The 12,897-nt window shown below is 41.4% G+C and overlaps 1 protein-coding gene across 1 annotated transcript; it reads left to right on the plus strand.

Moving 5' to 3' along the window:
* The first annotated feature begins 2 nt into the window (after positions 1–2).
* Positions 3–8,045, plus strand: amigo1 (adhesion molecule with Ig like domain 1). Its single transcript, XM_088331037.1, has 2 exons — positions 3–150; positions 1,107–8,045. Exon 2 carries the CDS (start codon positions 1,207–1,209, stop codon positions 2,689–2,691), a length of 1,485 nt encoding a protein of 494 aa, XP_088187163.1. The 5' UTR covers positions 3–150; positions 1,107–1,206; the 3' UTR covers positions 2,692–8,045.
* Positions 8,046–12,897: the final 4,852 nt, after the last annotated feature.

A 12,897-nucleotide genomic window follows, 5' to 3' on the forward strand; every position in this document is an offset into this window, starting at 1 on the left:
TTAGTCTTGAGTCTCCGACTTCCTTTGAAGCAAACGCGTCAGCAGCGCCACAATAATAACATTGGCGAGGGTCGCTCTAGAGAGGTGGGGGCGCATCTGCATCTACATGCTACATCAGCTGTCTTTGGGCTGGGGGCTTGAGACGTAAAGGTAAGCGTCTCCATTTTGCGTGTTTTTCTTCCCGAACGGATGTCCCCCGGTCAACGCTGCGCCAATAATCGACATTGAGAATGATTGATGGATAAGGCGTGATGATGAGAGTTGGGGGAGGGGGGTGGATTCTTCGAAGCCTAATAATGAATCGAGGGATGTGCGAAATGAAGCGTGTGACGTGATGCCTTGTCACTGGAAGGACAAGATGAATGGAGGAGGTGTTTTTCTTGCAAAGAGCATTCATTAGACTTCGAGACTTGAGTGCATTCGAGTCAGTAGTTTTTCACTTTAGATTTTGCCTATAGACCTTTTCTATTTCCTCATATATTTTTCTGCTCGTTTTATAATGTGTTTTTTTATTACTTTGTTTTGGAATTTTTCCGATTTTTTAAATTGATGTATCAGTTTGCATTTTGTTAACTCAAACTCTGTGCCTGGGGCACAAATTGTATTTTGTGTGGTCCAACAAGACAAAAAAATTATCAAATTAATTATTCTTGTTAATGATCTACATTTTTCAAAATACGTGGGTAATGGAAAAGTGAAATCAAAACTATTAAAGTAACTTAAATGTGAATCAATGCGAAAGACAAGATGCTAGCACATATTAGCTTTTGTTTTTATAACTAGCTTGACTCTGATTATTTTCTGTAACATGTAAAATGATAAGGAGTTAGTAAATTGTAAGTTATGTACCCAAAAAGATTGCTCGGCGTTAGATTTTCAAAGTGTGAAACTGTTCACATTTTTTAAGTTCTCCCCCCGTTTTTCGTTCTGCGAAAAAAAAGAGGCATTTCAGTTTTTAGTTGATCTCTACAGATGTAAAGTTGAAAAAATATTGTAGTTCCACTAAAATGTAAAAATGTACAGAAATTGTCCTACTAATCTAACAGTGCCTGAGCTCAGTATGAGTAAATACTAAAAGGCATTTTGTTTGCTTATGACCTTTTCAGCCCAACTAAGAAATGTACCAGATCTCCTCAACATTTTTTTTCTGGGTTTGAGAACATAACCCAGGTCTTCAGCATAGGAATCAACTTGCAGCTATCAAACATGTTGCAGCCGTGTGGTAGAAAGCGGCTGCTCTGGAGCAACGGCCTGGAAATAGCCCTGTCCCTGGCCGTGTGCATATGCCTCCTCTGGCCACCGGCTGTTGCGTCTGTGATCCCTTGCATTCGAGCCTCAAACATCCTGAGCTGCTCCAAGATGAACCTGAGCAGCATCCCAACTGGAATACCGCTCTACACAGCCGTGCTCGACCTCAGCTACAATGATATTGAGAAGCTAAAGTCGGAGTGGACCCCATTCAAGCTCCCAAAACTCAACAACCTGATCCTGAGCCACAACGGTCTCCGCTTCCTGTCTTCTGAAGCATTTGTAAACGTGAAGCATCTGCGCTACCTTGACCTGTCCTCCAACAGCCTGCCACAGTTGGACGAGTTTGTGTTTGAGCCTCTGGTCTACCTTGAAGTTCTTCTGCTGTATGACAACAAAATCACTCAGATTGACCACTCGGCTTTCATCACCACTCTTAACCTGCAGAAGCTCTACCTGAGCCACAACCGCATCTCCCGATTTCCAGTTGAGCTGATCAGGGAGAAGTCCCGCCTGGAGAAGCTCAGCCTCCTTGATGTATCGTCAAACAGAATCAAAAGGCTCCCTCTGGACGAGATGCAAGAGCTACCTGCCTGGTTGAAAAATGGTCTCTATTTCCACAACAACCCCCTGCCGTGCCACTGTGACCTCTACACGCTAGTTGCCCACTGGGACCTCCGCAAGCTTAACTCTGTAGCGGACTTCAGAGACGATTTCACCTGCATCCTGCCGGGCCCGCAGAAAATCCAGGTGGACGTGTTTGACCTGAGTGGTGATAGCATGAACTGCAGTACCTTCAAGGAGGCAGAAGAGGAAGCCTTTCTTGAGCAGACGCTGATCTTGGCATGTGACACAAAGCATAGAAACATGCTCAAGACTTGGATGCTTCCTGGACAGTACGCGCTGGTCCCTGATGGAAACCAGACGGCCAAAGTGCTACCAGATGGCAGCCTGAGAGTCAGCCCTGTTCGGTCTGAGGACTCTGGAACATACACCTGCCTCGCCACCAACGAGGCCTTCAACGAGACCATCTATGTGGTACTGAAGGTCCACAACTTCACCATGCACGGCAGCGGCGACACCCTCAACACGGCCTACACCACCTTGGTGGGCTGCCTGGCTAGCGTGGTCCTGGTTCTGGTCTATCTGTACCTGACGCCGTGCCGCTGTAGTTGCTGCGGCAAGGGCAAAGGCCGAGGCGACGACAGCATCCGCTCGTCCGTGCTCAGTGTTACACCCACCCATGGAGGCGACCCCACCAGGCACGTGGTGTTCACTGACGCCAAAGAGGCACGGGGCCAGAACGGCAAGCTGAACCCCAACGGGGACCGTGATGATGAAGAGGTGGATGTTGAGGCTCGCTCGTTGGTAAAAGGAAGCAGGAAGAAGTCAGATGCAGAGTCCATCAGTTCTGTCTTCTCAGACACTCCTATGATGGTCTAAGGGAGGAAAACTGAATTGACTGTTTTATTTTTCAGCATTCTAATGTGTAGCAATTTTGATTGAGACACTGTGAAAGAAGAAGAAGTGGGCATTCCGGTATGTGGTCCAAGCGATATGACTCTTCAGTTGTTGAAACGAAGAGCGAAAGGTAAATGGCGATGACTGGACAGTCACTTCTCGTGAAAATGACGAAGATGACTGAGGATATAAGCAGACACTCAGGACAGCATGTGATAAATGATATGAATATTTTAAATGGCTTATCATCGTCAAAGAAAAGTAGCATTGGTACAGTGTTTCCCCAAAGCCCTGCTGCAAATAGCTAAAATTGTTTCATACCTAAACAATTATTTAGGTCATCTAGAGTACAGGTACAGGTGCAGTTTATTTTTATTTTTATTAGTCAAAATAAACCAATCAAGTCTTATATGATTGAAAGAGAGTACGAGTCAGTCAAACTCAATGCGCTTATCTTCAAGGTCAAATTTACTGATTCAATTTAATTTCCATTACACACTTCATTTGTTGATTAAATACAACTCAAAGGGGTGGGAGGTAGTAATTAATTTGATACGTACTGTATTTTTTGGGACCATTAATCGCTCCGAAATAGACTGTAAGCAACACTATAACCAAAAATAAAAAAACATCATTAGGTAATAGAAGAAAACAAGGCTCTACTCAGAGATATCCAAATGTTTTCTTTATACTCCTTATACTAAAATTAAAGGATATGAAAGCCCCTTTGAATTATCTTATCGTCCGTTTGTAAACAAAACCGAAAGAGCTTACTATCAGTTTACTTGAGGATAAGAAAAGAAAATTTTATGGAAATATTGTTACTTTGAAATTAGAAACAGTGAATTTGGATCTTTGCATAATACGAAAAATGGCAAACTGTGCATGTAAAACATTTTTAGAAAGCAAATATAATTTTTTGTACATACTGCAGGAGAATAAGGGTCACAGGACCGCAAACAGCACTCGGGTCTTATTATATTTAAAAGTACTGAAGTGACACACCTCTTAGTTGATCACATAATACAGGATTTTCTCACACATTTATTCGTGAAAGTCCGACATAACCACCATATTAGTCATACAGTTATTGTTTTGTATAACAAAAATAATAAGGCTAACATACATTTGCATACTTTTCATAATAACACGAAATACACGAATATTGTTCACAGTGGATTAGGTCGTTTTCAGTGTAAGCCTAAAAAACAAAATATTGTGTGGCTTATATAGCGGAAAATACATCATATTACATTATATTAAATAGATAATAGCTTGTTACTGGGATGAATTAAATTTGTAACGCACCGTAATGAAACACAAAATGAAGCTCTTTAAGTTACTTTAAGCTAGATCAGGGTCACCAAGATGTCATGAGATATTGGACAAGATATTTAACTAATAACAGCATCTTGGTTCCCTGCAAACAAATTAGAATATTCAAGTGGCAAGTTGTGAATATGTGGGGAACACTGTACGTTTATTCTGACACAGGGGGCAGTTGGCTGTTAACAACTTTGAGCACACATATATTAGGCAGGAAGAAATGACAAAGGCTGGATTTGCATTGCACGCTTCAAGTGACGGCAGTTCTCACTTCTTGCTATCAAGTAACCATTATGGTGTGCCTGGGCAGGGTTAAGACGGGTAACAGTGGAAATCAGATAGCCACAATTCAGAAATCTGATCAGGTTGGATGTCCGTCAATGTAAGTAACATGAAATCAAACAAGGATGCACATTTAAAAGGGAGCGCTGCAAACAGAAGCATTAAAAGTGATGGAAATATTTTACACAGGTAAAGCGTACTGGATAGAATTTGAAACGTGATGTAAAAAGAATGTGCCACTTTCGCAGTTTATAGAACAATAAATACTTGACGCCTTGAGGTATGAGTAATCCCACTTGTGTGTGGTCCAAATTATGAGCCATCATTAGTGGCCTTTGTTCAAACTACAGCCACAAAAAGTTGCCTCTCTCTAGCTTGTTGCAAACACAATCTAAAATGTTACACACATTTTAACAAAAAGCATCGATAGTCAAGATTTCGATAAAGGATATTGGTAAGGAAACGGGGCATGACAGACACTCCCCTACTTACCACCATTCGACTTACAAAAAAAGGTAGATAAAAACATTTTTTTTCGGGTCGTCGAAAAATATCCTGTATGTTAGATTTTGCATTGTGTGCACCTTTTTCCAAGTACAGGACATTACTGTAGTGCTCCTTTGTGCCGCTACTCACGAGTGGTGCTGTGAGAGGTCACCCTGCATCCACATCAAAGAAGAAATCTGGCTTTCTCTTCCTAGTTTGTGTGTAAGCATTCGATACTGTATCTCCAGCGCGGTAAGAACTTTGACATTTTTATTGTTTAATATCTCGTGCATCCATTCAAAATGGTTGGTCTAAAGCAGGGGCATCTGGCTTGCAAATCTGGCTCGCAGATTTGGGTTTAAAAAAATTTGCGTTTGTTTAAATCCATACATCGATTTTCTAATGCTCTTGTCTTGTGCAGAGTTGCAGTTGCACGGGCCATTGTCTATTATGATAATACCCTGGCAGCACAGCGGCGCAGTGGTTAGCGCGTGTGCAGCATAGTTCTAAGGTCTTGGGAACCCCCTGTGTGGGTTCAAATCCAGCTACCGGACTTCCTGTGCGGAATTTGTATGTTCTTCCCGTGCTTGCGTGGGTTTCCTCCGGGCACTCCGGTTTCCTCCCACATTCCAAAGACATGCATTTCAGGTGGATTGGCCGGTCCAAATTGTCCCTAGGTGTGAATTAGCGAGCGAGTTGTCTGTCCCTGTGTGCCCTGCGATTGGATGGCAACCAGTTTAGGGTGTCCCCTGCCCACTGCCCGATGATTGCAGGGATGGGCGCCAGCACCCCCGCAACCGTACTGAGGATAAGCGGAGCAACAAATGAGATGAGATGAGATAATACCCTTCGTTGGCTGTTACTGGGCCGTTGCTGGGGGCACAGGTACACGCCCCCTTTGCCCCCTGGACGCCTCCCTCGGGAGGTGTTCCAGGCATGTCCCACCGGCAGGAGGCCCCAGGGGCGACCCAGGACACGCTGGAGAGACTATGTCTTTCGGCTGGCTTGGGAACGCCTCGGGATCCCGTCGGATGAGCTGGAGGAGGTGGCTGGGAATAGGGACGTCTGGGCACGAAAGCGTTGTTGGTGAGCAAGCCCATGTGGACAGAAATAAACAAACTTCAACGCAAAGACGAGCTGATTCTCAAAACTTGGAACGCGCTTCCAGTCACATACCACACACTGAGGCGTGTGAGTATTGATGTATTGACAATGTTTGGATCGACGTATTCATGTGAGCAGTCATTTTCACATCTCAAAAACATAAATTCCAACCTACGATCACGTTTAACGGATGAAAGCCTCAATGCCTGCATGAAGCTTAATATTCACCATGTACCAACCAGACTACAAAACCATCAGCAAATCCATGCAGCACCAGAAGTCGTATTAATGTTGAGTATTATAACAACAAAAAATAATAAATTAACATGCTTGTTATGCTCACATTTAATTGAATTCAGTCTTAAAATATATTATATGGCTCTCACTGAAACAAATTTCCAAAAATTGTTATTTTATGGCTCTCTGAGTCAAAAAGGTTCCCGACCCCTGGTCTAAAGTGTAAAGAAGAGGCGAGCCGTTTCATTTGAAATGAAAGTGGAATATGTAAGCTTGATGCTGTCGAGAAAAAGTTTTTTTTTCAGCCCCTATTTACCACGGACCAGCTCGGTCGCCTTGGGGGTAGGGCGCCCGCTCCGAGATTGGGAGGTTGCTGGTTCAAGCCTCGGCCGAGTTATTCCTAAGACTTACATCATTGGTACTCATTGCCTCCCTGCTTGGCGCTCGGCATTAGGGGTTTGGAATTGGGGGGTTTGGTCACCTAATACCAGCTCGGTAGCCTAGATGGTAGGGCGCCCGCTCTGAGACTGGGAGGTTGCTGGTTCAAGCCTCGGCCGAGTCATACCTAAGACTTACAACATTGGTACTCATTGCCTCCCTGCTTGGCGCTCAGCATTAAGGGTTGGAATTGGGGGGTTTGGTCACCCAATGACTAAAATGGCTGCACCCTGTTTGGCTGCGGCTGCATCGGCTCGCTACAGTCTAACTGTACGGGTCAGGTGTATCAACATTTCGTTCTGTGTGCATTGTTACAAAGAATGACAATAAAAGTAAATTCTAATGACTCCACACATCAGTTGGGTTGAGCGAGGGCGCTGGGAATCCCCTCCTCTGTGTCAATCTCTCAGAAAGAGTCAGAAATATGTTATGACTCTAGCTCCCTCCCACTAGGGAGATATGGCTCCGGTATATATATATATATATATATATATATATATATATATATATATATATATATATATATTTACCACGGAGGACAAATTCGCCTAACTCTTGAAGCTAATCTTCTAAAAGTAAGTTAAACTTAACTTTATTTATCATTATAGAGCATATTATTTCATGAAATGTTTATTCTTTAGTACAAATCAATACAGGTTATTTATGTAAACCTTAAAAATACATTACATACAAAATATAGCACTGAGGCAACTTACGAACAAATTCAATGTAAGAAGTAGGGCAGCGTCTGTATCAGCAAATTTCTATGTGAAAAAAATCGACAGTCACTAAGAGTAGTATGAATGTCTTCTTTGTTAGTTTATCCCACACCCCCTGTTGGCCAAGTCACATATTAGAGCACTATTCGTTCATTAGATTCGACAAAATTTGATTTGGTTACAACGGAACCTGATACAGATGAATGCCTTTTCAAATACGTCATAAGGAAAAATATAATTCAAGATATGTGTTTCAACTTAATGTGAATCACACTCATATGTCAAGGCCCAGCTATGTCTTCTGCGAGGGATGTACCAATCACCAAAATGAAAAATTGTAAGTTTTTCATTTAAATCAGAAGCAGTCCAGGGCAATTAAGAGCTGTTCATACTCCATTATTGTTTACCTCGGTGTTGTAAATGCCTGATGTTTGTATTAACTGCAACTTGTGAGTTATTTGTTGAAGATGAAAACACAGTCACAAAAAGCCATCATTTCAATTTATATTATATGGGCATTCATCCGGAATTGGGGGCTTGATCCTGCAATGTAAACCCAGCCTAAATCACCAGGCAATTTAAGAAACACGTGTAGCATCAATATTCAGTCATGAATAGTTCTGTTATTCTTTTGTCATGCATTGTCATTGTACATTCATTTTACACTGTATACTAACGCTGTGTAAGCCTTACGTGATTAAAACAAGACATAACCTCCAGCAAATAAATATTGAATGCAGGGAAGCGCTTGGTCTGACTTGTGGTGTGAATATGGAAAGTTCCAAAAGCAAACTCTTATTATGTTATTGAAACAAAGTAGATGCATGCAATCCATTTTAAAACACTTTAAATGGACACTGTGTAATATTTGAGCAGTAGATGTCGCTGCATTGTGTAGTGCAAAGCATAAGTAAGAATACAAACTACAAAGACTAAAAGAGACCAAACCACACCATTTTCTTTTATTTTATTGGCCAAGACCTTGACAAGATTTTGATTTTTTGGGGTACCCATAGCAACAAGACGGCGGACAATCGAGTCAGAGATGAGAGCCTCATGTTATGTAAAATAAATACAAATTTCTCAACCTATGAGTATTTTTTTTTAAAAAGTAATTTTTTATGATAGTCAAGTATTTTTACTTATTATTCAAATAAAAATTGTTTTTTTACAACTATGAGGCGCAAAATAATACACGGTGTCCCTTTAAATCACCAACTTGCTGCTAAGATGGACTCCAGCACCTGTGGCCCTCATGAGGATAAGCAGTTGGAAGAGTAATGAATTAATACATTTTTTGCATTACTTTTCTATTTTCACCACATATTTTTACATTATGTTGTAGTTCAATACAATGTTCTCATCTCATCTCTCATCTCATTAGCTGCACCGCTTATCCTCAGTAGGGTCGCGGGGGTGCTGGAGCCCATCCCAGCAATCATCAGGCAGTGGGCAGGGGACACCCTGAACTGGTGCCAGCGAATGGCAGGGCACACAGGGACAGACAACTCGCTCGCTCATTCACACCTAGCGACAATTTGGTGCTGGACCCCATCCTAGCTAACTTCGGGCAGTGGGCGAAAACACCCTGAACAGGTCACTAGCCAATCGCAGGGCCCAAAGAGACAGCATTTACAAGCTCACTCATACTTACGCAGGCACAGGGAGAATATGCAAACTCCGCACAGGAAGGCTGGTAGCTGGTTTTGAATCCATGACTTCAGAACTGTGCCGCGGACGCACTATCCACTTTGCAGTTGTGCCGTACAGTAAAATATATAGAAAAATTCAGCTAACAAAGATACTTGAACTAAAACGAGCAAAATGATCTGCTATTTGAAATCAGCAATGTAGGAAAACCCAGTATGTGAATGCAAAATCAATTATGTTTGCAAATGAAAATACATTTACAAGTCATCTGTAAATATATATGATCAGTTTTATTACTCTTAGCTTGAACATTTAGTGATTTCTTTCATTACCTCCAGAGCAGGGTTGTCGAACTAATTTTAGCTTAAAGGGACACTGTGCAATATTTAATGCTTCCTAGTGGTACTAAAAAGACTTTCATTCTGTAGAAAAAAATGATTTGAATACAAGGCAATAATACATAAACTATTGTACCAAATGTATTATTTATTAAAGAAAAAATCATAGGTCGAGAAATTCGTATTTCTTTTACACAGTGGAATCCCCTTTTAGGTCCCTGCCTTGTTAGTCCGGTTTCCTGCTGTCATGCTGTGCTCTGTGGCACTGGCCCTTGCTCGCACCAGACAACACAGTGCCATTTAGTGTTGCAAATATTACACCCTGGGGCTTTAAGTGCCACATGGTAGAAAAAAACACTCTCCAAGGGCAGACCAGTAAATTATTGGCATAAAAAGTGCCTTAGTTGTCGGGCTGGGGATCTTTCGGAAGCTCACAATTACAAAACAGTAATGGTTCAGGTGTGTAAAATTCGATTAGAAAACGATTATTGAAGGTTTTTTTCTTTCCTTCCCTAAGATTTTATGTCATGTAGTCCCGAACTATGCAATTGATTTGATTACCGCCATAGTTTATTTAAGTCGGGAAAAACTCATGCAAAGTGGAAAGTGACTAAAACAGAACACAATCACAAATGAAGGTGGAACAATGTAACTGATTGATTCAGTGATTAAAATGTCTTTTTCTGGAGGCTGGGTAGTTAGGGGACAGCCCCATGGTACGGAGGTCCAGGGTTCAATTCCAGCTACTGCAGCCTTTCTGTGCGGAGTTTGCATGTTCTCCCCGTTCCAGGTTAGTTGGCAGGTCTAAATTGTCCTTGGTGTGAACGAGCAAGTGAGTTGTCTGTCTCTCTGTGTGCCCTGCGACGGGCTGGCATCCAGTTGAGGGTGTCCCCTGCCCACTGTCCAAAGATAGCTGGGATGGGCTCCAGCACCCCCGCGACCCTACTGAGGATAAGCGGTGCAGCTAAGGATGGATTGATGGATATAGAAATGATCTAAAGATTTTTTAAACTTCTGCAAACACACCAAGGTGCTATTATTTATTTTTGTACTTTTTGTCGGGAATTGCTTTAAAAATATATGTTCCAGAATGTAATTCGGTGGTTACCAATTTGGCCATCAGGTGTCCCCCTTCCCTCCGCAGAAGAGGCTCTTTTGACCTTTTTGACTCCATTTTGCCTTTTTCCAGCCAATGGAGAGAGAAAAAGTGGTAGATGGGCAAACCTGGCCACATGCCTACGTTGCGCCAGGCCTCATGGTCAAAGAAGACAAGGCTTACTTCGTCCCGATTGTCCCAAGTGAGCAGAGCGCGTATAAAGAAAAAGGAAAAAGGTGTTTGCGCCCCTCTTTTAAAGGTTGTTGATATCAGCCAACAGAAGTGTGTCCTGTGACCGATTGGAGTTCCTGTAGATGTTTCTCAAAATAAAGTTCTCCAATTGGTGAAGTTATAAAATACATTTTAGAAATTTCATTTGGACATTAAATGTCCTCTAGCATGAAACATGACACATATGCAAATCATTAATGTTTTGAATTGATTTGATTTATTGTAATTTTACAATCTAACACCATTTTATTTTGATTTTAAATAAAAACTTTGGGGTTTCAAATATGTATTATACGGTTGGAGAGTCTGGTCATTTCCTGTGAAGGAATTATGGGTGGGTTTGTTGTGTTGGCAGAGTCGGTGATTGGAAAAGGTTAGGGGAAATACCTTGGTAGCAGGGCAGTAACTTTTTAATCCAGATGAGAACTAATAATTTTCAATCACTGGGGAAAAAAAATCATAGATAAGTAGCAAATGTGGCAGTTAAGAGTGATATCTAATTGCATTGCCTTAAACAGGAGAGGTCAATTTTATGTCCAATAAGATAGGGATAAGTGGATTCCTCAAATGTTCTCTGGTTGATAAATGGTTGTCGCATTTACATCTACAGTGGGTGGTTTGGAGTGTCGCGAGGCTTTGGCCACGTCCAATGGACATATTTAAAACTGCCGGTCATTGTTGCTAATTTTTTTTCTGTGCCTCTCTTAGCAATGTATCGCAGGCCGGGATAAATCTGTTGGCTGGCCGGTTTTGGCCCGCAGGCTTTAGTGTGTGAAACCCCTGCTCTAAAGAGCCCATACATAATACATCGATCGCGAAATAATTAGTCTTATACGTGATATCGCAGAACGTGTGAATCCTTATTAACATGTTCCGAAAGTGACATTGGCATCATGTTCCTGACACCTTCATCCGAGTGGGTGTGAAGAAGAAGGTCAACTCGACAGGATCATATAAAATGTAGCACCTCTAGTCGGAACTACCACCCGCCTCTCGTCACGGACATATTTAGCAAATGTGTAAGTTGTTGAATTGGGGGAAGTAGCAGGTTTACTTTCTTCAATAGGGATGTTTTACCGTCTAGATCAGGGGTCAGTTAACTAATGCTTTTTCATCTGGCTTGCCAAATGAAAATGGTCAAAATATATTGATAATATATTCAAACAGAAATAGCAAAAAGAGAAGTCCTAACGAAACCTTTTTTTCGTGCCAACTATGTCCCCATTGTCCTTTTTTTCCCACAACAGAAATACTACTACATAAAGATTCAAGATTCAAAGTGTTTGTCATATGCATAGTAAAGAACCACAATTCTCTGCACAATTAGACTGTTAAATGGCCAATCTAACATATAGTTAACCTAAATCTTAACGGCTGCTAATCTGACTTTTTGCACTACTGGCAGTTCTTTATAGATTGCCACTCCTTGCACATTTGCTCTCGGCACTATTGTACTTACAGCGTTATTGTTACAGTGTTAATGTTACTGTTTACCTGACTTGTTAACCTGAATGCCCATTTTGCACATCTGGTTAGCTACTCCTCTTGCACTATCGGCACTAGATAGATGGATAGATAGATAGATACTTTGTTCATCCCCGAAGGGAAATTCACATTTCCAGCAGCATCCCTGAGCTGAGAACAATCGAGAACAATCGAAAATAACACGGGAGCTGCTGGAGTGGCTGCCATTCGTGACGGCGCCGGAAGAAAAGATTCAATTTGAATCATGTACAAACAAACAAACAATTGAATCATGTACAAACAAACAAACAAACAAAATATTCATGTTTCAATAAGTGGAGTGTTAATAAAATATGGTATGGTAAAATACTATACGTAGCCATAATACAATACAACTTTTACTTATATCTGTACATTCGAGGAAACTGTGCGGGTCAGATGTATCGACATTTCGTTCTGTATACACGTGTACTAGAATGACAATAAAGTAGATCTGAATCTGAATCTGAATGAACGTCTCACTTTGCTGTCCATACAGTTGCCAGCGTAATAAATCTAAGAAACTATATACATGTATACATAAAACAAGAATTCGAATATCAAAAGATTAAAATACAAGATTAGCTCAAGATGAGTAGAGGTAATAAGATAAAACACAGTTGATAGTGACTGTAGTGCAAAAATAGTCCAATTATGGTCCAGTTTAAAGTGTCTGTGGTGTATTGTTCGATCATCATCTGTTAAAGAGTCTGATAGCGGAGGGGTAAAAAGAGGTCTTTAGACGGGTCGTCCTGCATTTCAAACTCCTGTACCTCCG

The sequence above is a fragment of the Urocampus carinirostris genome, chromosome 3, assembly GCF_059441175.1.
Source record: "Urocampus carinirostris isolate Australia breed hairy pipefish chromosome 3, RoL_Ucar_1.0, whole genome shotgun sequence".
Taxonomy (NCBI): Eukaryota; Metazoa; Chordata; class Actinopteri; order Syngnathiformes; family Syngnathidae; genus Urocampus; species Urocampus carinirostris.